The sequence below is a fragment of the Phyllopteryx taeniolatus genome, chromosome 14 (genome assembly GCF_024500385.1).
Source record: "Phyllopteryx taeniolatus isolate TA_2022b chromosome 14, UOR_Ptae_1.2, whole genome shotgun sequence".
Classification (NCBI taxonomy): Eukaryota; Metazoa; Chordata; class Actinopteri; order Syngnathiformes; family Syngnathidae; genus Phyllopteryx; species Phyllopteryx taeniolatus.
Window position 1 is genome coordinate 1,135,962 of NC_084515.1, and position 25,000 is coordinate 1,160,961.

At 39.7% G+C, this 25,000-nt stretch overlaps 1 protein-coding gene and 1 long non-coding RNA gene across 7 annotated transcripts in view; one reads left to right on the top strand and one right to left on the bottom strand.

The window, feature by feature from the left end:
• Positions 1 to 21,459, bottom strand: part of LOC133488867 (rho GTPase-activating protein 12-like) — a 76,532-nt gene extending 55,073 nt beyond the window's left edge. For 2 of the 6 annotated variants that reach the window (XM_061797336.1, XM_061797335.1), the window contains exons 1-2: positions 21,014 to 21,450; positions 17,201 to 18,017 (exon numbers count right to left, since the gene is read on the bottom strand). In XM_061797336.1, the coding sequence (XP_061653320.1) occupies positions 17,201 to 17,959 (759 nt within the window). In that variant the 5' untranslated portion in view covers positions 17,960 to 18,017; positions 21,014 to 21,450. Of the gene's footprint in view, positions 1 to 17,200; positions 18,018 to 21,013 lie in introns of all 6 variants that reach the window. The other 4 variants (XM_061797340.1, XM_061797338.1, XM_061797337.1 and 1 more) reach the window with 3 other exon arrangements.
• LOC133488868 (uncharacterized) overlaps positions 21,185 to 25,000 on the top strand; it is a 12,485-nt gene continuing 8,669 nt past the window's right edge. Inside the window, exon 1 of the long non-coding RNA XR_009791765.1 lies at positions 21,185 to 21,301. This is a non-coding gene — a long non-coding RNA (uncharacterized LOC133488868). The remainder of the gene's footprint in view (positions 21,302 to 25,000) is intronic.

Below are 25,000 nucleotides of genomic sequence, written 5' to 3' on the forward strand. Positions count from 1 at the left end.
TTCAGTTTTCAGTAGAATCTAGCCTCTTCAGTTTTCAGTACTATGGCAGTTTCAAAAAAAGGTTAAAAAAAAATCGTGATATTAATCGAGATCGGACGATATGATTTTTGAAATTATTTTTTGCTATATCGCCCAGCCACAATTCAAATAAAAATAGAAAATAAAATGCAGACGTGCCAGCAGTGTATCCACAGCTGCTCAATACGTAAACATTAGGGATTATTGTAGCATCAAATGACGCTAGATGATGTAGCCTGACAAGAAACAGTAGTTCTGCTTTTCCACAAAAACATGAATTAAATGAACTGTCACTATTTGCTTGGGTAATTACAAAATTAAAAACATCCAGCTACTTTAAAATAAAAAAACAAACAAAAAAACAACAAACAAATGAGTCAACCCGCTTTTCTTTACTTTGTGTGCATGCCGCCAGTCATGCTCTGTCCTAGAGGCATAACTGGGCTCACCAGCCAGCTGTCCAAACAAATGCTATTATGGAGCCTCCCGGCCAGCTCTTATGTAATGTAGCGTGGCTAGCACTAGGACACCAGAAAGTCCCTCGCGTCCTATGTGGTGACCGCATGAATTCAATGGCAACCACAATAAATTTTTTAGGTGGCTAAACTAAAATCAGCCGAACATGCCCTTACAACACTTTTTCGACGCAAAACACTTGTATGTAACAATAACATTTCTAAGTGACCACAAAGTTTAGAACAGTCGTGTACATTGTGGCAAAAGGCCCATTCTTCCAAGAAGCAAAATTACATAATTATGTTTTTGTTTTTTTTTGTTATTTCTGTGACAGTTGTTGCAAATTAATGGTGGGGAAAAAACTCGCTGGGAAAAAAACAAAACAGTTTAAAAGCTTATCTGGTATCAGTGGAAATAAAGCAAATCCCAGAAGGCTGGAAAAACATATATGTATATATATATATATGTGTATATATATATATATATATATATATACACATATACATATATATATACATATATATACGCATATATATATATATATATATATATATATATAAAAGAGCAAAACTTATTAGATTTTTCTAGAAGCGAAGAAATCAGAAATTTGATTATCCCGGTGGGAAAAAAAACAAACAAACAAAAAAACTCATTTAATTTTTACGGATTTATCACCCACCCCTTGATTATTCCTATTCCCTGTCCAGTGGTGAACTGATTAGAATTTAATTCATTTCGTGACCATGCTTGTAACTCAACACTCTCATCTTTGAAATGAATGGAAATGCCAAACCATTCCAGCCTCCCCCCACCCAAAAAAAAACCATTTTGGAACGCATTCTACTCTATAGTATTGAACTTTATAAAAAACATACAGTAATGATCTGTAATGAATAGTTTTTGCCACATTTCTGCTTCAATTCAATGGAAATTGTGCCACTCCTCCTGGTGTGTTCGCCTTGACCACTTGGGAGCAGTATAATACAGACATTTGGATATAAAGTACGTGGGGACATCTCAGCTCCTCATTCGTCGTTCTTTATAGAATAAATATACCAGTGAGTACATTTATCCCGCCTCTATCGCTGGGGTTACACTCCAGACCACCCCCGCAATAAGTGAAATATGCGATATAGAAATACCCTACTTAAATACACCCTAGCTCTGTTTTTATAGCATTTCAAGCAGTTAAACCTTATTTTAAAATGTTTTTTTAAGGTATTTAAACACACTTATAAAACTATACAAAAACATTTAAACATATTGAGAGAGAGCAATTGAAAAATTATTTTATCTATTGCTAACAGTATAAAAAAAAAGAGTAACAACTTAATACCAATTACAAAACAAATCTGCAATATAGCAGGACCACGAAGCATGAACCATGATATAGCAGAGGATTACTGTAATGCCCTATTGTCTATCTGTGTTGCTACACAGTTTGTAATCAAATATCCATTGCTTAAAATGTTCTAACACCACAACACCTATTTGTTATTCTGGTTACAGCGCATTGCGTTGTTTGTTAGCATTAAGCTAGTGGGTTTAAAGGTAAACTTATGTGGCAGTTTTTCCAAATACACAACATGGAATTACCATTTTCTATGTTTAGTTTGACAGTAAACTTCAACTGAGAGTGTCAATAAACAGCTTGGAGTTCACCGCCACCATACAGCGTTCATATCTAAAATTTCTGCTCACAAAAAAAAAAAATTTGTCCCAATGATGGCTTGTATGTCTAAAAAAAAAATAAAAAAACTCGTAAGTCCGGTCACTTGTATCTCAAGGCACCACTGCATCTCCTACGGTATTTTGTGTAAATCCAAACGAATGTGAGTTAATTTCATTCAAAGCTCAACATTTGTACCATGACACGCTTTCCATGCTTATGCAATCGCTGTTTACATCACGTCACAATAACACCAGTGTGCATAAAAAGTGCTGTCTGACTAAAAAAAACGACTGAAGCGTCAAGCGTGTATCCCACCTACCTTGCAGTTGTCATCTGGGTACATGATGTCCGCTATCGTTGTGGTGTTGTCGCAGTGACCACTATGTCTGACTGACATGGACAAAAAAAGCTATACACATTTTCTCACACAAACACTACTATTACATAAACACAGATACATAGAGCTAGAGAGAGGGAGCAGTGCTCTTCTGACCTAACACACACATATCCAAACATATCCAATTGAAGCGCTTGTAGGGATTAAGAAGGAAAGCTTTATAAAGTGAAGAACTGTGCCACACTTGTGTCGAATCAAAGTCACAGCAGAACTCCTCGTAATCACTACACAGAAATCACTATTATTTAGAGATTCTTCTTTTAAGGAATCCTGAGACGGAGGGACACTGAGATAACTAATGCATTCTTCCTTATTCAGCAAGTCATGGTGACAAGTCGCATATCATGCACTGTCTTGACTAAATAATCTTATTTTTGTAACAAGTATGAGTGTACATGTCGACCAGTCTGATGTTTTTTTTTAATTTTCTTTCTGAGTTCAGTGAGGTATAGGAGCATATCATGCACTATCCTGACTGAATTATATAATTTCCACTACAACATCAAGGTATGACATGGCGACAAATTCAGTCTTGTCTTCCCAAATTCACTGAGATTGGCAAACAGCATATCAAGCAGTGTCTTGACTAAATAATCTGTATTATTCTGTAAAACCACTCTAGTCAAGGCTCTATTTTTTTTCTTTGAGGAGCAGTTTTGCTAATCATTTCTTCATTTAAGGAGCAACTTTCTAAATTTGAGGAGCAATTTTTGCCAGATTCATCAAACAGGGGTTTGATTAAACAATAAAACTACGACAATAAAATGGGGGAATAAAATGTAGGGCTGCAGCTATTTAATATTTTAGTACTCGAGTATCCTCCGAAAACCAGGTCCTCAGTTCTGAGGACCCGGGTCCAAATCTGGCCTCGCCTGTGTGGAGTTTGCATGATCTCCCTGTGCCTGTGTGGGTACTCCGGTTTCCTCCCACATCCCAAAAACATGCATGGTAGGTTAATTGAAGACTCTAAATTGCGCATGGGTGAGAATATGAGTGCGAATGGTTGTTTGTTTCTATGTGCCCTGCGATTGGCTGGTGACCAGTTGAGGGTGTACCCCGCCTCTCGCCCGAAGACAGCTGGGATAGACTCCAGCACGCCTGCGACCCTAGGATAAGCGGTACGGAAAATGCATGAAAAAAATTAATGAATGACTCAAAGTGTTCCCATTTATAGATCAGATGGTAGCATACTGGGCATATGTCAGTCACACAATGAATATACTGAACAAAACTTTTAAGCACCTTGTATGTAAGTAACCTCAGGGTTGGGAAAGTTCTTTTCTACGCCAACGCGTTCATAAAAAGTTCAATTCAAAAAATGAACTACTTCATAGTTCATAATTAAAATTTTTTAACTAAGTTCACCATTCCAAAAATGAAGTGAAATGAATTATTAAATGAATTAAATGTCCTGGACATCACAGTCAGACTCCTTCACACCAACCAGTCCAATTCGTTCTTTTTCTTCATCCTGAGTTCAGACAGTAGCATACAATGCACGGTCTTGGATAAACAACATTTCCATGAAAGTGACAAAGAATGACTAATCCACATGTGAATACTGTAACTACACAAGTCTTAGGCTTGGTAGACACACAAGGATGTTTCAAATCTTAAAAGATTATCTGCCACAGACCCCACACGAGGATAAAAAATCTGGCATGTAACAGTTTTTGTACTTTGTATGTGTGCTGTGCTTCGATAATCTCAACACAGAACACCACACATAGATTAGATTGAACATAGATTATGTTCCACTGCCGATCTCGAAATCTTGTGTGATCACACGTGATCTCAAAAAACAGAAGAAGAAGAAGAAACACTTTTGGATGTGCGCCGATGTTTCCCGAATGTTAGCAAAGGTGTGTAGCCTTGTAAAAACGACTTGCTTCGGAAAATACTTCTTGCCGTCTGGGGAACCCACTTTTATACATAAAACAACATTGGCTAAGACATGCTTGATTTTATTTACGGTCTTTTCCTTTTGTTGAGTCAGGGTGCTTCTTGATTGGCTATATTCTGTTCCACGTCACAATTCGCCGCGTCATGACTTGGGGAGAAGTCTGCTTTGCCCACACACTAAGAGTTTTGGTGGTAAATATTGAAAACTTTCATTTAAAATGGTCGGCCTCAACCTGTTTCGGACCCTAAAATCGGGACTAATCCCCTTTTAACACACATCAGACCTAAGGACAATCTCATCTTCTAAAACACTTAAGATTGTCTGATTGCCGATTCGCTGTGTGTGTACCAGGCCTTATTTGACTACAGTGATTAGCAAATAAGGGTAACAGTTAGGGCTATACAATTAATAGAATTTTAATCGTGATCGCAATTTTGGCTGACATGATTAAATGAGCCTGTTCGTCTGCGATTTTTTACATTTAAAATGCGGGCACTGCTGCATATGTAAAGTGCTTCATTTGCAGCAGCGCCTGCAATCTAGTCAGCCAGTAACCAGGGGACGAACGCATGGTTAAGGCTTCATTAAGCTCCAGCACTGCACTCCGGTGCCCACTTAAAAATAAAAGCCTAAAATCGCATTGATGTACAGTGTAGTAATATATGAAGCTTTTATTTTGAAGTTGAACCTCTCAGCATGTTGTAGGAGAGGTGGCATGTCATGGTAAAATGCTATTTACACTCGTTGTAGCCGCTGCCTTGACTTCAACTTTTCGGCTGGTCTGACCGCAATGAAAAAACCCCGGGAGTAAATAGAGAGGGAAATCACAACTGTCGAGTTCTTTGGTTATTGTGACCGTGCACGATTCACCAACGGTGAAGCAGAACAATAGAGATGTACAGTCCTTGACAATTCATTGTATTGAGATTTTTAAATGAAAACTAGGTGCTTGGAGGCTAATATTATTACCTTTTATGCATTAACTCTATTTGCTTCCATTAAGTTGAAAATCGTGATTGCACTTAATAATAGCATATTTATTCAGTTAGCCTTTGCAAAAGTTTTTTGGGTACATTTTTTAAAATTATTATCCATTATTTATTCTTATTTAAAGATTCCTTTTGAACGAAAACTGTTACATATTGTTTGTTAAAAAGTAGTGCAATAAAAGTAAAGCTTTTCCCTAACGGTAGAATTTTTTGGGTATGTTTTTTTAATTATCTATCATTCTTAAAGATTCATTTTTGGACTGACAACTGTTACATAGTCTTAATATAGTGTTAATATTTCTCCCTAACGAGGAATAATCGTGATTACAACACTGATCAAAATAATAGTGATTATTATTTTGGCCATAATCGTGCAGCCCTACTAACAGTTTTAGCGAATGTGTGATAATCTCCTGGGTTTTAATCCCAACAATGACTTTGCATTTGTGATCTTTTAGTCATCATTTTAATATCGAGCACTTATTACATGTCAAGTTATATTTTGCAGTGTTTCTGGGAAGTAAAACTCATCAGTAAAAGTAGATTCTGGCCAGATGGGCCAGAGCCCAGAGAGAAGCTAGTGATTTTTATTATGAAGAAAAATAAGTGTGTGTGTGTGTGCATTCCAGATTGAGATCCAGTGAGAACTCAAGATGTCATAACACACAGGCTTTTTGTCCCAACTCAAGTGCCGTATACAGACACTTCCCAAAAATGGAAAGGTTTTTTTATTTTCCAGAATTCCATTCAAAAAGCTAAACTTTCATAAATTATAGATTCAGGACCGACAATTTAAACAATTTCAAGTATTTATTTGTTTATTTTTACATAATTTGGGTTTCCAGCTGATAAAACACGAAATCAGGAATTCCCAAAAAATTGAATACTGTGAAGAAATCATTTACTTCTCAGTTTATTGTAGAAAAAAAATAAAGAAATTAGGGTCACATTAAATCAAACAAAATATGGTACTGAAATCTGCATCTCCATACAGATCCTCAGCAGAAGGAATCACAAAGTCCTCAAAAACATTCTGCTAAATTGTTGCGGTGACATTGAATTTAAGAAAGCAGAGTTTACCAACACCAGCACTGGACGTTGCAACCCAAATCATGACTGACTGGACTGGATATTTCACACTGGACCTCAAGCAGCTTGGGTTCTGTTCTTCACCCATCGGAAAAGAGGACATTGGACCACTGGCCAGCAGTCCGTTCCTTCCTCTCCTTGGCCCAGTGTTGAGACACTTGCTATGTTGGCTCAAGCTCAGAAGTGGCTTGACCCGAGGAACCCGACAGTTGTAGGATGCGTCTGAATGTGCTGGTTTTTGAAGCTGTGACTCCCGCCTCATTCCACTCTTTCTGGATCTCTGCTAGATCCTTGAATCTTCTCGGTTTTATAATCCGCTGAAGCCCACGGTCATCTCTTTTGCTGGTGCATCTTCTCCTGCCACATTTTGTCCTTCCACTAGACTTTCCATTGATATGCTTAGACACAGCACTCTGTGAACAGCCAGCCTCCTTAGCTATGAACCTTTGTGGCTTACCCATCCTATGAAGGGTATCAGAGATGGTCTTCTGGCCAGTTGTCAAGTCTGCAGTCTTCCCCGTATTGAACCCAACTGAGACAATTGAACCAAACTGAAGCAATTTAATGACACCTGGGGAAACCTGTGCAGGTGCTTTTGAGTTTAGGGGGTGATTAGTGTGTGACACTCAGATTAAAACATTTATGGCCTGCAAAATTTGGGCTGATTTCTTCACAGTATTCAAATTTTTAGAATTCCTGATTTCGTGGGTTTTATGAGCTAGAAGCCCAAATTATGTAAAAATAAACACTTGAAATTGTTTAAATTGTGGCCCCTCAATCTATGAAAGTTTAACTTTTTGTATGGAATTATGTGAATAAATAAACCTTTCCACGATATTCTAATTTGTTTTTGGAAAGGGTCTGTATGTACTCCAAAACAAAGATAAATCCACAGCAAAGTCAACAAACGACTGCAACTGAATGCCGATGTAGTACCAGACAGCCACTTAACCATTGTGGGCTTTACAGGGACATCGAGTGACATTTTGTTTGGCATTTAACTGCTGTTTATATGCTTCAATTCATTTGTGAGGAAGGAAGGAAGTTAGTCCATTGTAGCATTCACATAAAAGTCAATTTATGAAAATGTAATGCATGTTTGCCTTCAGATGGCCTTTTTTCAGCAGGACGCCGATATGAGAGGATTAGCAGGGGGCTCGAAATAGGCTGGATTAAACAAAACAAAACAACAAAAATAAATTAAAAAATCACTTTCTAATGCATGTTAAAAACAATGACTGTGGTCCAGCAATTAGACACAATATGGCCTTGATAGAATCAAATTAGCAAGACTGAATCAGGCCCCAACTTCAACCCTTACCTAACCTACCCCACTATATTAAAACTTGAGAGCCTTCGGTGGCATCACTGTTTATCCAGTTTAATTTCTATGTGTAGGTAAGGCTAGCTTTGACTAAATCGCAAAAAGGCATCTTCCTTTCGGATAGTCTGCTGGTGTGGTTTAGAGTGCCTCGTTGTTGGCTCTGAGTGTGCGCACATCACAGGAGAGGAAGGCATAAGAGCGAGGAAGGGGGATGTTGCGCTTTTTGAAGTCCGACTTGACAGCCAGCATGTAGACAGGAGGGTCGGGCTGGTGTGGCCGCTTTAGAGCACCTCATAGTTGCGGTGTGGAAAAGCCCCACGAAAACTTGGTGGGATATATTTCAGCCAGGGGAGCCTATAAGCGGATACATTTTCTCAGTCAAACATATAGTTACCGTAATTTCTCATGTATAATGTGCACCCATGTATAATACGCACCCCCAAAGTTGACCTCAAAATTCTGAAAAACCCTTCTACCCATGTAGAATGCATTTTTACAATGCATGATTTTGCTTCTACTCATATGATAAAAACAAAGTATCTGTATTTTGTTAGTTTTTTTCAAAGAATTATTCTGAAGTTAAGCTCTTTATTTTAACATGCAATACTTTTTTTATTTACTTAATCTTATTTTGACATTCACAGCCCTACTTTTATTTAGCAAATTATTTAGAAAACACACAGTTGTGCTCACATGTTTGATTACCCAGGCAGAATCTGTAAGATGGGTACAATTCTTTAAAGAAAACATGAAGGACCAGGCGAAACATTGAATTTTATTTTATTGGGATTAATGGGATAAACGGTCAAGCATTTGAGAAAAGCATTATCATTAAACAAAACATAACCATGAAGAAATTAATGATGGTTGTGGTTCAGTCATATTTAAAAAAATAAATAAAAATTTCACTAATTATTATATATTTATATATATTATATATTACTCAATATATATTATTGAATTATATAACCCAATTATATATTACTTGTGCCCTCACTGTAGTAGTCTCGCCACGCTGCACTATTTGCATATCTGTTGTTGACCAATACTGGTCACTCATGCCAGAGTAGCATCTGCTCCATTTGCACACTGATTGAGGAGTATCTGCAACATTTGCACAATCAACATTGTCCCAGATTATCGCAATACTCGTCACTTTAAACTGCATACACTCCTTGAAGTCTCGGCGCCCTTTGCACAATGGTCATTGCACCGGACTATTGCAATATTAGTCATTCGAACTGCTCTAAGTGCTAGAGGACTCTGCATCTTTTGCACAATTGTCCAAAAAAAATAAAATGTACCGGCATTATCAGACAACTAGCAACCCTTTATTGCTCAGTGACTGTTTTTTTTTTTGTCAATGTCTTTATGTCTCAAAAGTGTTCTCTGTCAATTGACTGTCTGTTGTCGTACTAGAGCGGCTCCAACTACCGGAGACAAATTCCTTGTGTGTTTTTTGGACATACTCAGCAAATAAAGATGATTATGATTCTTCTAGGGTATGTAAACTTATGAGCACAACTTTACATGTATGCAGTCATATGTACCCCTGTCATATTGGAATGAAAGTGTAGGCTACACTTTTTTTTATAACCACTGGGTGGTGGCGGAATTTTGGAATGAAAGTGTATAGCATTTTCATAACCTCTAGATGGCTGCATATATTTATAAAATGTGTAAGTTTTTTCCCATTTGCCCCTATTCCTATGTATAATGCGCAATATTGACTTTTGACAATTTTTTTGGGGGGGAATGTGCATTATACACGAGAAATTACGGTATATGTAGGCATAAAGAAAACGGTTCACAAAATCCACAGCTGGTTTCGTATCTCAGTTTTGCGGTGATGTTTTTTGGTTCAGTTCAGTATATACGTTGACTTTAAAGAAAATGAATTATGAATTTTTTATTATTTGTATTAATCATAACCACACAATCCCCTCCAAAAGTATTGGAACGACAAGGTCAATTCCTTTGTTTTTGTTGTATACTGCAGACATTTGGGTTTCAGATCAAAAGATGAATGAGACAAAAGTTCAGAATTCCAGCTTTTTATATTTACATCTAGATGTGTTAAACAACTCAGGACAGAGCACCTTTTGTTTGAACCCACCCACTTTTCAAGTGAGCAAAAGTATTAGACTGATCGGTGTTTCTAGTTGCTCAGGTGTTGCCTTTTAGATTGCTTGCCTGAACATTAGATAGTGCTTCTTTTTTGCTTTAGGTTCGACCTGTGAAAATTGGATTTGCTGTTAAGGAAACATGAAGACCAGAGAGCTGTCTATGGGAGAAAATCAAACCATTTTGAAGCTGAGAGGAGCGAAAATAGATCAGAGCTATTGCACAAACATAGGGTATCGCCAAAACAACAACTTGGAATGTCCTGAAAAAGAAAGAAACTACTGGTGTACTGATCAACAGACATCGAACAGGTCGGCCAAGGGTATCAACAACAGTTGATGACAGAAACATTGTGAGAGATGTGGAGAAACACCCAAAGACAACAGTCATTGTGACATCACTGCCCACCTCCACAGGGCAGGGGTGGAGGTATCACAATCTACTGTGCAAGATAAATATACAGGCCATACCAGAAGATGCAACCCACCCATTGCAAAAAGAATCGGAAGGCCAGCTTGGATTATGCAAAGAAGTACAAAGATGAGCCACAAAGGTTTTGGAACAAAGTTTTATGTACTGATGAGACCAAGATGCACCTTGACCAAAGTGATGGAAAGGCCAAAGTATGGAGAAAGAAGGGATCTGCTTATGATCCAAAACACACAAGCTCATCTGTGAAGCATGGTGGAGGTAATGTCATGGCTTGGGCTTGCATGGCTGCTTCTTGAATGGGCTCACTGGTCTTTATTGATGATGTAACTCATGATAGTAGCAGCAGAATGAATTCTGAAGTCTAAATAACTATTTTGTCTGGCAATTTACAAACAAAATGCATCCAAACTTATCGGAAGAAACTTCAACAAGACAACGACCCAAAACACACTGCCAACACAACAAAGGACTTCATAGGGGGGGGGAAGAGTGGAAGGTCAGATTGGCCAAGTCAGTCACCAGACCTTAATCCAATAGAGCATGCATTTTACCTCCTGAAGAGGAGACTGAAGGGAGAAACCCCCAGAAACAAACAAGAACTGAAAGAGGCTGCAGTAAAGGCATGGAAAAGCATTTCAAATGAAGAATGCAACAGTCTGGTGAAGTCAATGGGTCGCAGGCTTGATGCAGTTATTGCAAGTAAGGGTTATGCCACCAAATATTTATGTTATTCACTTTAAGGTAAACCATTTTGAAGCTGAGAGGAGCGAAAATAGATCAGAGCTATTGCACAAACATAGGGTATCGCCAAAACAACAACTTGGAATGTCCTGAAAAAGAAAGAAACTACTGGTGTACTGATCAACAGACATCGAACAGGTCGGCCAAGGGTATCAACAACAGTTGATGACAGAAACATTGTGAGAGATGTGGAGAAACACCCAAAGACAACAGTCATTGTGACATCACTGCTCACCTCCACAGGGCAGGGGTGGAGGTATCACAATCTACTGTGCAAGATAAATATACAGGCCATACCAGAAGATGCAACCCACCCATTGCAAAAAGAATCGGAAGGCCAGCTTGGATTATGCAAAGAAGTACAAAGATGAGCCACAAAGGTTTTGGAACAAAGTTTTATGTACTGATGAGACCAAGATGCACCTTGACCAAAGTGATGGAAAGACCAAAGTATGGAGAAAGAAGGGATCTGCTTATGATCCAAAACACACAAGCTCATCTGTGAAGCATGGTGGAGGTAATGTCATGGCTTGGGCTTGCATGGCTGCTTCTTGAATGGGCTCACTGGTCTTTATTGATGATGTAACTCATGATAGTAGCAGCAGAATGAATTCTGAAGTCTAAATAACTATTTTGTCTGGCAATTTACAAACAAAATGCATCCAAACTTATCGGAAGAAACTTCAACAAGACAACGACCCAAAACACACTGCCAACACAACAAAGGACTTCATAGGGGGGGGAAGAGTGGAAGGTCAGATTGGCCAAGTCAGTCACCAGACCTTAATCCAATAGAGCATGCATTTTACCTCCTGAAGAGGAGACTGAAGGGAGAAACCCCCAGAAACAAACAAGAACTGAAAGAGGCTGCAGTAAAGGCGTGGAAAAGCATTTCAAATGAAGAATGCAACAGTCTGGTGAAGTCAATGGGTCGCAGGCTTGATGCAGTTATTGCAAGTAAGGGTTATGCCACCAAATATTTATGTTATTCACTTTAAGGTAATTTAATAATGTCGGTTCCAATACTTTTGCTACCTTGAAAAGTGGGTGGCTTCAAATAAAAGGTGCTCTGTCCTGAGTTGTTTAACACATCTTGATGTAGATACCATGAAATAGAAGCTGGAATTCTGATTTTTTGTCTCATATTCATCTTTTGATCTGAAATCAAAATGTTTTCAGTATACAACAAAAACAAAGAAATAGACCTTGACGTTCCAATACTTTTGGAGGGGACTGTATCTTTGTTCGTCTGTCTATGCCAGCGGCGTTTTGTGACAGGCAGAACAATTAAATGCTCTTCCATTGAAAGGCAAAAGGTATAACAAAGCTGTGTATCCACCTGTTGCTACTCATACAACAGAATAAATTGGCTCCCTGCAAATATGTCAGCCTTGTGTTCAACTAAACAAGTCCATTGAGTAAAGCACATGTGACTAAATTAGAGAACATTACAGTTTTTTCTTTTAATGTAAAATAGGGCCTTGGCTCAACAAAGGTCTACTGTTGATAATCATGCGTGAAGGAGCTCGGCTTACGCATTTAGTTTACTCTATAAACCTTGTCTTTATGTTACTAGCAGCATTGATATATGCTTCCAGTTAGGTCCATAAATATTGGGACAGGAATTACAACTGTTCGTGTTTATGCCTCCTAATTTTTAAAGGCTAGCTCATTACATGCTAGCATTGCTTATCCTAGGGTGAAGCAAAGTTTCTGAGTTAATCAAAACACTTCAGTCAGTCACGAACATTATAGCGATATCACTTCCATGGTAATTCTTGGAGAAACTTGTTGCTCGATGTGGGAATTCTCAGTGCGGCCGAGCTGCCGTCGGCGGGGGAAGGAGGTCGTCGACGCGGGAAGGAGGTCATTGGCGCAGGCAGCGGACTTTGTGGGAGGACAGCTATGAGTGGGATGGGGCATCTCGCTATGGAGCAGCCAAGCCAAGGAACCAGAGATCTTGCACTGGAGAAATAAAGACGTGGAAGTACCATTGAAAGCTTACTGCATCTATTGGGTCTGTGTCTGTTCTCTCCAACGCAAGATTTCTGGTGACTAGGGATGGGTACAAAATCTGTACTGTTTTTGGTACAGAGCGAATACCAAGTACAGATTCACGTAAAATCAATCTGTACCATAATTCTGTACCTAAGCGCGCCCGTTGCAGTGGGAGTGGAAGAGTTGGCTAGTTTCCATGCGCATTTTAACACATCAGTGCCGCACAAGAACGTAATGGTATCACTCATAACAATCAACCATGTGGATCGAACGTGCTCAAAAATATGGTGGAAAGTGGAGGGGTCCTGCTTGAAAAGGTCCGGAAATGTAACATCTCTGCCACTGAGTAACAAAGCAGCAGAGTTACTCTCGTGAGCCAGACACATAGCCCAACCCATAGCCGGCCAGATGGTCGGTGTCTCGCCAGGCACGCAGGGTGGCAGCAAACTCTGGTCTAAGCGGGAGAGCAAGCTGAGTCTAACAAATGGTTTAAAGTCCAGCATTCATATGAGACAAGCTTTAGTAAATTGATAAAACTAGGTACAAAATTGTAAAAATAGAGGTAGAGCAGCTTGCCAGCGGTCTCTACAATATTGTTTTACTGTATTACAATGGCGCAAACTGAAAAGCTTTACTTTTTAACTTGCATTAGTTATCATAATGCATACAGTAATACATCTTAACACAATTACAATTACAATTGATCTTCGTTCCTTCTGCAGTCCATTGGAAAGAAGTTTGCTCCAGTTTGTATTTTGTAATACTTTATTGTTCTCATTATTTATACTTTATTATTATTTGTAAAATATTCTGCGTTTACTGTATTTATTCCATCCATTTTTTGCTTTGTTATATTTTTCCAAGTGTATATATAAAAATAAATGTTAAATTGAAAAATTTGATTTGACATTCGCCTCTCCACTCAACACACAAAAGTATCAAAAATTGGTATTGTTGAGTACCGGTATCTATTCCCAGGTACCGGGAATAGGTAACATATTGGTTCAAATGTGAAAGGTACCCATCCCAACTGGTGACGCGCCCCGCTGCAATATGATTGGTTGCTGAATCGCTGGAGGGCATGACACAGATGACTGCGATGCCATCTTGGCTAACTCATTAATATGTTGTGGCGTGACACTGTCATATATAACAACATATGCGGACCGAACCGAAACAGTCGAACCAAACCATTTTGACAGTTTTCAAAAATCGCTCCATCCCTACTAGACATAGTAGCGTCCACTTTTCTCCGTGTCATGATTTCAGCGCATTCAGTGGAAGCGGCCACAGCATTCGAGAGTGGAAACAAAAGCTTGATTTTTTTTTTTTACAATTTTGAAGCATCAATTTAGAATATACTTCATTTTTTATTATCATTCAAACTGAGTGTAGTTAACAAGGTTGTTGTCAAATTTAGAAGAGATTTACTTTCATTTAACAGGGACTTCAGACAAATGCCAACCTTGACCTAATCAACCCTGACACTGGGGCTATGCACAAATTGGTGGCAAAATTGATTTGTGAGTCGAACTGGCATTTAAGTCTGCCAAAAAAAAAAAATGCAGAATCCGAGTTTTCGGATTCAAATTATAACGAATCAAAGCATAACATACTACTTACTAGGGCTGTCACTATCCAACCTTTTTAGAATTGATTCTCCTGTTGATCATTGATCGAATAATCAAAAATAAAACAATTTTTTATTTACTACAAACCTTCATACTATTCTCATTTTTGAGGCATAGACTTCCATCCTTAAACTCCATATGTTGGTACTGAGTGTATGGTATAAATTTGGTCCACAGGATTTGAGACAACAAAATGCTAAATCATTAGTAATTCCAATTATCATTAGCGCGCTAGCAATTACCATTTTAGGTCGCAAAACGCTAACTACCATTGCCCTCACTCATACACCATGGTATATGTACATTACACATCTAACAGTGTCTTAAAAATCCCTTACAAACTCTTTGTCTTTTTTTGGCAAAGTTTATCAGTGGCCCAACACCGCGTCCGTCTGCAATGACTGTCCGTGTGAAACATGGGTTCCGGTGGTGTAAACATGGTTCCGGGTGGAATGTTTACTTTTTTGGGGTCCCAGCGGAGCTTCGAGGCAGAGTACAATAAGGCAAATCATAATAATAATTCTTCACACAAAAAACTTATTTACACTGCTCAAGTACATGTACAAATTTAAAATTAATTTGCCTCATTTCTTTGCATTTTTGTTCTGGCATCCAACTTGAGCCAGGCCCATCTCCACCTGCACCTGATGCCTGCTTCAAGCTGTGCCACATGAATAGCATCCTTCTCTTTAAGCACTCTCATTCTGGAAAAGAATTGACTAAAATCATTGTCCGTTTCACTTCATTTTTCACTATTACCAATTTCAAAGGCTAATCCCAAATGCATCCTCCAGGAAAATATTAAGTACAATATTTTTCTGTTTTTATTTATTTCAGAATTTAAAGTTAGTTCATTCTGTGTTGTGACATAATCCTTAAGCGCTGCGTCGCTTAATACATCTAACATTAACATCAGTAAACTAATTAGATAATTGTAGCCGCGTTTCCTAATTAATACAAAAATGTGTGCTTTGCGGTTCCACTTGCAACCACAACCCGACCCGCAGCACCTCAATGAGAAAATACAAAAGACCAGCGCAACAAATACCACACTGGCTGATCTGATGAGCAAAAATGTTACTTAAACGTAAGAGTAGCAATACAGGATGTCTGATCCAGAGATGGGTAAAGAAGCCAAACATTGTCCTCAAGTAAGAGTACTGCTAGTTGACAATAATATGACTCAAGAAAAAGTAAATAGTACTCCTCCCAAAAATTACTTGAGTAAAAACTACGCAGTGAAATTATTACTCAAGTACTAAGTAAATAGTGAGTAACTTCAGATTTTTTTTTACCACAGCATGAACATCAATTTAAAAAAAATAAAATAAAAAATAAAATGTGAATGTACAAATTCTGATGTGTGTGTGTATGCACAGTTAAAAACTAGAAAAAAAAAAGATTTACAATTTACTGCACGGTGTTTTCTCAAGCTGAAATAACCACGTTTGGGCAGACAGTGCCAGACAAATATTACAATACATGGAAGCTGTTGTTTTTGGTCGTCTAAATGTAAACAAGAGTAGCGCGCCGTTGCCTTCATGGTAACGACAACCTTCCCAACATGGCCGCCACGTACGCACAACGATCAGCGGGGCAGGCTTATCTAGTGTGAATACCTATGTCCGGGAAGCCCAATGGAAGACGACGTGTGAGGTCATGTGACATTCTTGTGTCGTTGGATTGGTGAACTAGACTTACATATTTGTCACTAGCGCTTATATTGGATGACGCAAACAAAGCCCTATGCGGACATAGAAGTCATAGTCTCGCGCACAAAATAGTTGATAAATAAGCAATCATTAATCAATAAAAGTAGCGAGTGACATTTAGATCACTGTAACGAAGTAAAAGTGCAATGACTTATTAACAGCAAAAGCGGCGGATGTTTTTTTCTGGTCTCATCAACTCCTGTGACTTCGACCGCACAGGCGGAACCTCAGGCTGCATATTAGTCCGCCGCGGAGTAATATTCACAATTACATCTGTGTGTTGACGGTGGATATGTGGAATGTATCTAGCTATCAGCGTTCAAGGAGTCTGAAACAGCCTAGGACGTCAGTGAAGGCGACGGCGACACCCCCCCCCCCCCCCCCCCCCCTTCCCTCCAGGAAAAACTCATTGGATCTATACGATTTACGTAAATGGCCTATTTTGAGTTCAAAACGGCGAATTTCGCCGAAAGGTGACTGATTTGCATGTATGATAGTTGATCCAACAGATTGTGGCAGATATTCAGCCAGCTAGGTGGCACTGGCTAGCTTGCCCTGGCTAGGTAGCCAGCTGGCTAGCTACAAACGAACCCCCTGGTCCGAGGCAGTGACGACAGACCCCAGACCTCAAACCAAACAATCTTAACCCTTCAGCTGCATCAAGTCATGATGATTAAAAAATAAATAAATTAATAAATTAAAAAAAACCTTTACCTGGAGTTGTTCGGTAGAACTGCTGCTCAACTCGTCTCCAGACTCAGAGTCGTTGGTGTGCCGTTCCTCGCCGGAGTGTGACAGGCTGTCCACATCCAGCGGGCCGCGGACCAACTCCGGAGATCGGGCCCGGGCGCGGGGCAGTGTGCTGCTTCGTTGAAAAGGCAGAGGTCCGGTGCTCTGGGGCAGGAGTTCGGCTAGTGATTGCTCTGGTCCAGTAGGGGTGCCGGGGACATGCTGGTGGCGGTGGTCGTTACTGTCCTGCCTCTGTATGGGCGGTGTTAAATGTAGGGACGAGGAGGAATGAACAGAGGGAGAGTGCACAGGGTTGGACTCCAGTCTGTCTAGGTTCTCTGTGGAGGAGTCCTGGAGTGCCAGTTCCAGATTGGCTGGTTTTACCCCGACAGCACCAGTGTTCTGAGGTGGAGTGTTCCTTGCGGAAACGGGGTTATGAGGCGGTGTATTCTTGGCGGAAACGGGGTGACGAGGCGGGGTGTTACCGGCAAAAACAGGGTGGTGCGGTAAAGGCTTGGGGGGCGGCATGAGGGCTTTGCGTACCTCCCTAACATATTGGGCGGGCACGTAAAAGGCTTTGCTCCCCTCCTCCCGACGCACCTTCCACCAGTCTTCGTTGGTCTTCTGTACCAGCATGTAGCATTCTCCCTGGTGGATGGTGACCAGTCGGTCTTTGGACTTGTACTCGTAGTCATACTCCACCTCGATGTAGACCTGTCCTGGCGCGATTGGCAGCTCTGCCATGGCGCCTCCTGCTGTCCACCGGCTAGATTACACGTCTGACATCGCCTCCGCAGTCACTCTGATGGGAAAACGGACAAAAAGTTAAGATTCCAGACATCGACTCAGATGCACCTCCATTCCTTTTTTTTGCAAACCCCCTTTTAATTCCAATGCACTGACTTCGGTATCCTGACACACTCACTGCCTTCAAACCTGACGCACTATCTACAACATCCCGACATACTCCCCTCATCTTCTCATTGGACTCCCTTCAATCCTGATGCCTTCAAGACCCTGACAAACCCTCCTTCAATCCCAAAACGCTGCCTTCAACATTCAAACACAGCACCTTCCAACCCACCTCCTTCAATCCCAACACACCACCTTAACCATCCTGTCAGATGACCTTCAACATCTCGATGCACCACCTTCAATCCGGACACATATGCTTAAATCACAACTTACTGCCTTCAACATCTCAACGCACCCCTTCAATACTAAAACACTGCTTTCATCATCTTGACAGGCCACTTTAAATCCTGACAAACCACCTTCGACATGTCGACACGACATATTCAACATTCTGACGCACCACCGCCAATTCCGTTGGACCGCGTCACAACCCAAAGAACCTCTCTTCAATTCTGACGCACCCTCTTCAACAGTCCAACACCACACTTTCACCAACTATTCATCTTACCCCATCACAACACAAGGAATCCCTTCAATTCTGGTGCACCCACTTCAACATCCCAACACAACACACTGCCTGAATCTCCTTTGACCCTGACGCACCACTTTCAACATCCCATTCAAAACTGACCTGCCGCCGTCAACGTGCCGCCTTCAATGTCCCATCTTCAAAGTCCCAATGCATCCCCTTCAATCTTGACAAACCACCTTTTGCATCCCAATGCACACCCTCAAATGCGACTCACCGGTTTAAGCATTCTGACGCGCACCGCCTTCAATTCTAATAGCGAATGTACCTAATAGAGTGTCTGTCTTCTTAAGTCATAAGACACTGTGTGTTACACAACAACAGCAAAAACACAGGAGACACAAAGAGCCAGTGTGTCTTAGCTGGCCTATTGGTCATAACCCGATGATAGGAAGTGAATAAGAAGACTCATAAATCCTCTTGAAAGGGATGGATTAGATTAGACGCTAATGCTAAAAACGTGACTTGCACGCTGCAACGCCATCTACGCTCAAGACACGGACAAGTTACTGCTGATTTGTCTAATTGCTCGCATAGTTTCCTGCTGAAGTCACAGACACACACACACGTAGAGGTGTTAAGGTGAGGCAAGTACACGTTGAAACAGTGAAACAATGGACACACACACTCACAGGAATTTAAGAGTACTTTTTACACATTGTATTCAACTTTTAACACTAAATATGCATCAACAAATAACACAATTTCACCTTGTTGCTAATTGGACAGTAATAATTAAGCAGTATTCCATGTCTACATCTGCCCTGATATTGGCTGGCGACCAGTCTGTTGTTTGTCTATATGTATTCTGTAATTGGCAATTGACCAATCAATTGGTTGTCTATATGTGCCCTGACATAAACAGTCAGTCAGTTGGCTACATGTAGGTATGTTACCAAATTTGTCAAAATACCTTTATATCAAAGTAGAAGTGTTACACAAATAAAATGAGCCCTAAGAATTGGATATGGATTAAGGATTTTATGCCACTTTTTAATGTAAAAAATTCTCCAAAACTTTCTGCCCAGAAATCAGTGTAAATCATTAGGAAATTTGTGACCAAAACCTTGACTCTTTGGTAGAAAAATGCCCAGGTGTTTCATATTAGTTAGTTAAACATTAATGTAATGTTTAAGAAGGCCGTTTTCAGATTTTTTAATGCTTTCCGCTCGAGCCTTCACATTTTCCGCATCAAACAGAGCAAGTGCATTGCTGGAATTATTTCAAACTTCACAGAAAACAGAATAGTAGTAAATCAAGGACATGTAGGTTTCCATCGTGGACAAATCCTATGAACGCATGATTTTTGACGCCGAAATCGAGGAACGTCTTTATCTTTGTCAGAACCACAGAAAATCTCAACCGAACTGAAAAATTCAAAAAACGAGATGCATGGTAAAAGGATTTCCCAACAATTCAATCTGAAAAGAACAAGTATTACCTTGTGCAAAACAATGAGAAAATGCGATTTTGGTGGACCACCGCTAAATTCACGTACCCAATTTCCGACACAACGAAAAGGAATTAAGATTTTCTGGATTTAGTAACATACTTACCAGATGTGCCCTGAAAGTGTGTCGACAACTCCATTGTTTGTTTATATGTTCTGTGGGATTGACTGACGACCAGTCCGTTGTTTATTTATATTTGCTTTGTGATTGGCGACCAGTCCGTTGTTTGCCTTTGTGCCCTGACATTGACCAGTCAGTTGTTTGTCTATTTAAAAAAATATATATATATGCGCCATGCCATTGAATGGCAACCAGTCAGTCCATTGTTTGTATGTGCCCTGACACTGACAGGCGACCAGTCCATTGCTTTCCAATAAAAACGTAAAAATTCTAAACTACAAAAAAATGTGCCATGCATTGACTGGCTACCACAGTCAGATGGGATAGGCAGGCTCCAGCACACCTGTGACACTTATGAGGATAAGCGCTACAAAAAATGGCTGGACGGATTCTATTAATATAAACTATTTCAAATATTTTACACACACTTTAACTATTTATTTTGTACTCAAATGTGGCCCATTAGCACAAAGTGTCCTCAGCCCTGCCAGCTCACGCACGGTAATTCCCGACGGAATTGTGACAGTATACTTCCTTAAACGTTCCACACGCTTTTTTCCGCCACCAAGATACCTTTTTTTGGTACTTTTACGTTACGTCCATACAAATGCAGCACTTTAAATAACACCGGAGTGACTTTAAAGACTCACGTCAAAATGACACATACAGCGTCGACAAAAGGTCGTAAAGTGAATTCGATGCTCACTAATTAGCATGTCAGCTAACTGTACGTCCCAAAGCGTCGAGTGGGGAGAAAAAAAGTGTCCCGTCAAAGTCACTTACCTCAAGGGAAACACATACCGATGGTGACGGATGGGTGGGTGGTTTATAGTGTTGCTTCAATCCCAGTAAAATTCACCCAGGTCAGCGTGTGTGGATAAAGAAGCCGTCCACTTGTCAAGGTTTGACCGAAAAGAAGTCACTTCCTGTCCGCTACAAGTTGACCAAGTCTCACTACTTTCCCGAGGCCCAGATCGTCTATGAAGGAAAGATGATCGGCAGTGCATTGTGACGTTGTCATTCTGATGAGGAAGCTGTCGTTCGTCGACAAGGTTTGCTACGCAAAACCCGGTGAGCTAACGTTAAACTTTAAGTATGCCAAACGTTATTACACATTTTTATTAGACGTTTTTGCTTTGAAACGTGTCCACCGAAAGTTAATTCACATAATTTACAGATTAACTGTTACATTGCCAAATTTGGAGAACGACCTCTAAGCTATTTTTGTGATCGTTTCTTCAGGTGGCTCAGGTGTTTTCAACGCAAACAGAAACGTAGCGTCCCCTAGGCATTACGACGTGAACTACTATAACACCACGCGTCGGGTTAAGACCAACTGCTAAGAACGTTGATCAATCCTCCAAAATCAGTCAAATATTAGTCAGAAATAGTTTGGGTGAAATACAATTCGTACAACATTTTTGTAAAATTATTTTCGTAAAACAATTGGGCTTCAATACCGACACTTTTGTGATCTAAAATGCAAAAAAATGTACATGGTAAAAATTTGTATAGTAAAAACGTTTTAAGTATTTTAAGTTTTAAGTAAGTATACAAAACTGGACACTTTTTGTTACCAAAATACCCCCCCCCCCCCCCCCAAAAAAAAAAAAATGTTTTTGTAGGCTTCAAGAATCGACAAGTTACCAAAAGAAGCCAAAAAGCAAATTGAAATTAGTCAAGCAAATATTTGTAGGTTTCAAATTGGACACTTTTACTAATATACTTCAATTAAAACAAAATTAGGGACACAAAATGTATTTCTTACTAAAAGAAATAATGAAAATAATTTTCATAATGTAAGAAAACAAAATGACATTAACAAAATCACAAAAATAGGAAATAAAATTAGTACTAAATAAAAATTAAAACTTAAATGTTTGTAGGCTTCAAATCAGAAACCTTTACAAAAAGCAGTGCAAAAAAAAAAAAAACTTTCATAGGCTTCAAAATTGACACGAGCCAAAATATTACAGGGTGGGGGAAAAAAGAGCAAAAAAATATTAAATTTACTATAATTTAAAAAAGCTTTAAAAATGAACACATTACCAAAAGGAAAATTATATTAAAACGATGTGTATATTTTTTAACCAAAGAAGTGTCGAGACAAGAGCGGAATGTGTTTACTGATAATTATTTAATCACACATACATTTACATCATGCAGTCAATCCAAAACAAACAAACAAACAAAACAAAAACAGTGACCTCTTCTACGTCCATGTCAGAACTCCAACTTTGTGCCCCAATTAGCCAGGAATGATCCGGTACCTCTTATCCACTCATGGATTTCCCCCAGTCCCCCACACAAAAAAACAAAAACAAAACAAACAAAAAATCAAAACAATAAAAACACCTGCCCTTTAAAAATGGAGTAATTATTACACAGTAATAAAAAAGTGGCTTTTTAATTTTGAATGAAGTTCAATGGGAGCCACAGATATACTTTATTTGTGGCAATTCACTTTTTCAACTGTTTCCATTTTTTGGGCGGGAGGTGAAAGAAAGGACAAATTCATGCTCGTCTACTTGATTCATCGTGACAATTACAAGCTGTGTATACACGGTCCTGTCACAGACGCGAGGGAGGGTGGGCTATGGTCCAGCCTATAGTGTGATTTGAGATGGGAGTGCTTTCAACACTAGATGCTAAATGTTAGCTGTACATGTAGTCCATGTTGAAATATTTTCATCTTTAAATAAGTGGATCGTTTTTTTATTTTTTTTGCATGGTAAATGTTACATGAGGGTGTGTGTGTTGTACAGCGTATTTTACAGTATATTTTGCACGTGTTAGCGTCCTCATGCTGGGATTACAAAGCACGCAAGGAGTATTTATTAGAGCCAGACCAGTATACAACGAGAAACATTCATAGTTTGAGAGAGTCGTATTCTTTAAGTCATATTTTTTTCAAATAGTTGTATTTTAAGAAAAAAAAATCTTATATTTTTCAAGAAATAGTATTTTTTTCAAGAAACCTTATTAGTCGTGCTTTTTTTAAGATTTCTTCAGTCGTATTTTCAAGAATTAAGTTTTTTTTTCAAGTTATGTTTTCAAGAAAAAAAATCATATTCTTTAAAGAAAGTTGTATTTACAATTGAGAAAATCTTTTGAGATCTTTATCACATTTTATTAATAAAATATTCTTTCAACAAAGAGATTATTTTCAGGAATTAATAATTTTTTTTTAAATTAAATTGTTTTTCAAGATGGTTGCATTTTTGTCAGAACAAAGATCTATTTTTTTTTAGATCTACATTAGCATTTTTTTGGGTGGGGTAAAGTGCAACCAAACATCCATTTTGTTTCTAAATGCATTATATTTAAATATAAGTACTGAAAACAGACAGACAGAATAATATAGTATTGAATTGTTGAGATATAGCTTAAATCTTCATCTCTTTAGACGTAAGTTTTTGGTCGGGGCTAAAACCTAGCCGTTATGTCAAGGGGCTGGGACGAATACTTTCTAGCATGAGGCCCTCCCCCACTATATAAACTCCAAGCACCCTTATTCCATGCAGTGGCCAGAATTGCCACTTCCTCATTCATTATAACTTGACTGACAACTACCACTATAGGGTGTAATTGGCCATCAAACTATGCCCACAATTCAAAAAATGTGTGTCTGCCGTCTGGGATCCGCCACCCCTTGCCAGTGGTTACAGAAGCAGTTGGAGGTCCGGCACAACAGCATTTGAGCTGTCGCAGGGTGAGGAGAGGGAAACAATCATCCAGCTGTAGCCGCCGGAGGCCGAACCTCAGCAGCCACAGCAGTGCGTGCACCACGATCCCCCTGCCCGGATTAGTTTTCCCCCTCCTCGCGCTGCAGTTGACGACACTTTACGCTGTCAATTAACGGCCCGCTGAATTTCAACAGCGACAAAGCGGTGACTGCTCCAAAATGTCTCTCTGCTGCCCGTGTGAGGTCTCTGCCCACTAAAGACTTCTTTATACTCGCGCTGACGTCACTGCGGCTGTCCCTCGCGTAGTTTGCTTTTATGCTCGAGCGCAACCCACGCGCGCTGTTTTGAAAGTGTACTACAGTTCTCCTCCAAGTCAGGGGTGTCGCTAGGGCTGGTGTTGGATAGGGCACCACAGGGTGGAATTTCCTCTGCATTTTGTTTTTGCCATTTCCGGTAGCCGTTTTTACTTTCCTTTCAGTAACAAGGAACAAAGCGACAACAATGGCGATCGCGATAGAACAAATGGACCTAGATGACCAGATGATACGTTTAATTATGCTGCAAAATCGATCGAGAAGGCGGCGGCATAGATGGTATGTAGAACCAAGTGGCACGCTGGTATGTCATCACAGCATGTCACTAAAACGGACCAAACCAATCACGAGAGATGATCTCTGCGGCGTTCGACGCGCAGCAACAATTTTTTGTTGGGTGCGCGGCAAGCTACGCAGAGGTATTGTGCGGGGCAATTCGTCAGTCACGTGATGCAATGTGGGCGTTGTCGGCCTATAAAGGAGCCCTCTTAAGCAGGAGCCCTGAGAGGGCACGTTTTTTCTTTGACAGCTGAAAGTTCCGGGAGGCAGGATTTTGAGAGCTTTTAGCGACACAGCCACAGCGTCTCAATTCTTGACCACTTTGAAGCCTGATTGCATAATTCATTGTCTGGCTTGTTAACGAGACTTTTCTCTGATGTGTCAAATTTGGAAGACTTTTTTTGTCTGTTTGGTTGCACTTCAATGACATTTTGTTGAATAAATTGAAAGACGTTCAAGATCTTTATTCTCATAACAGCACTTTTATTCTC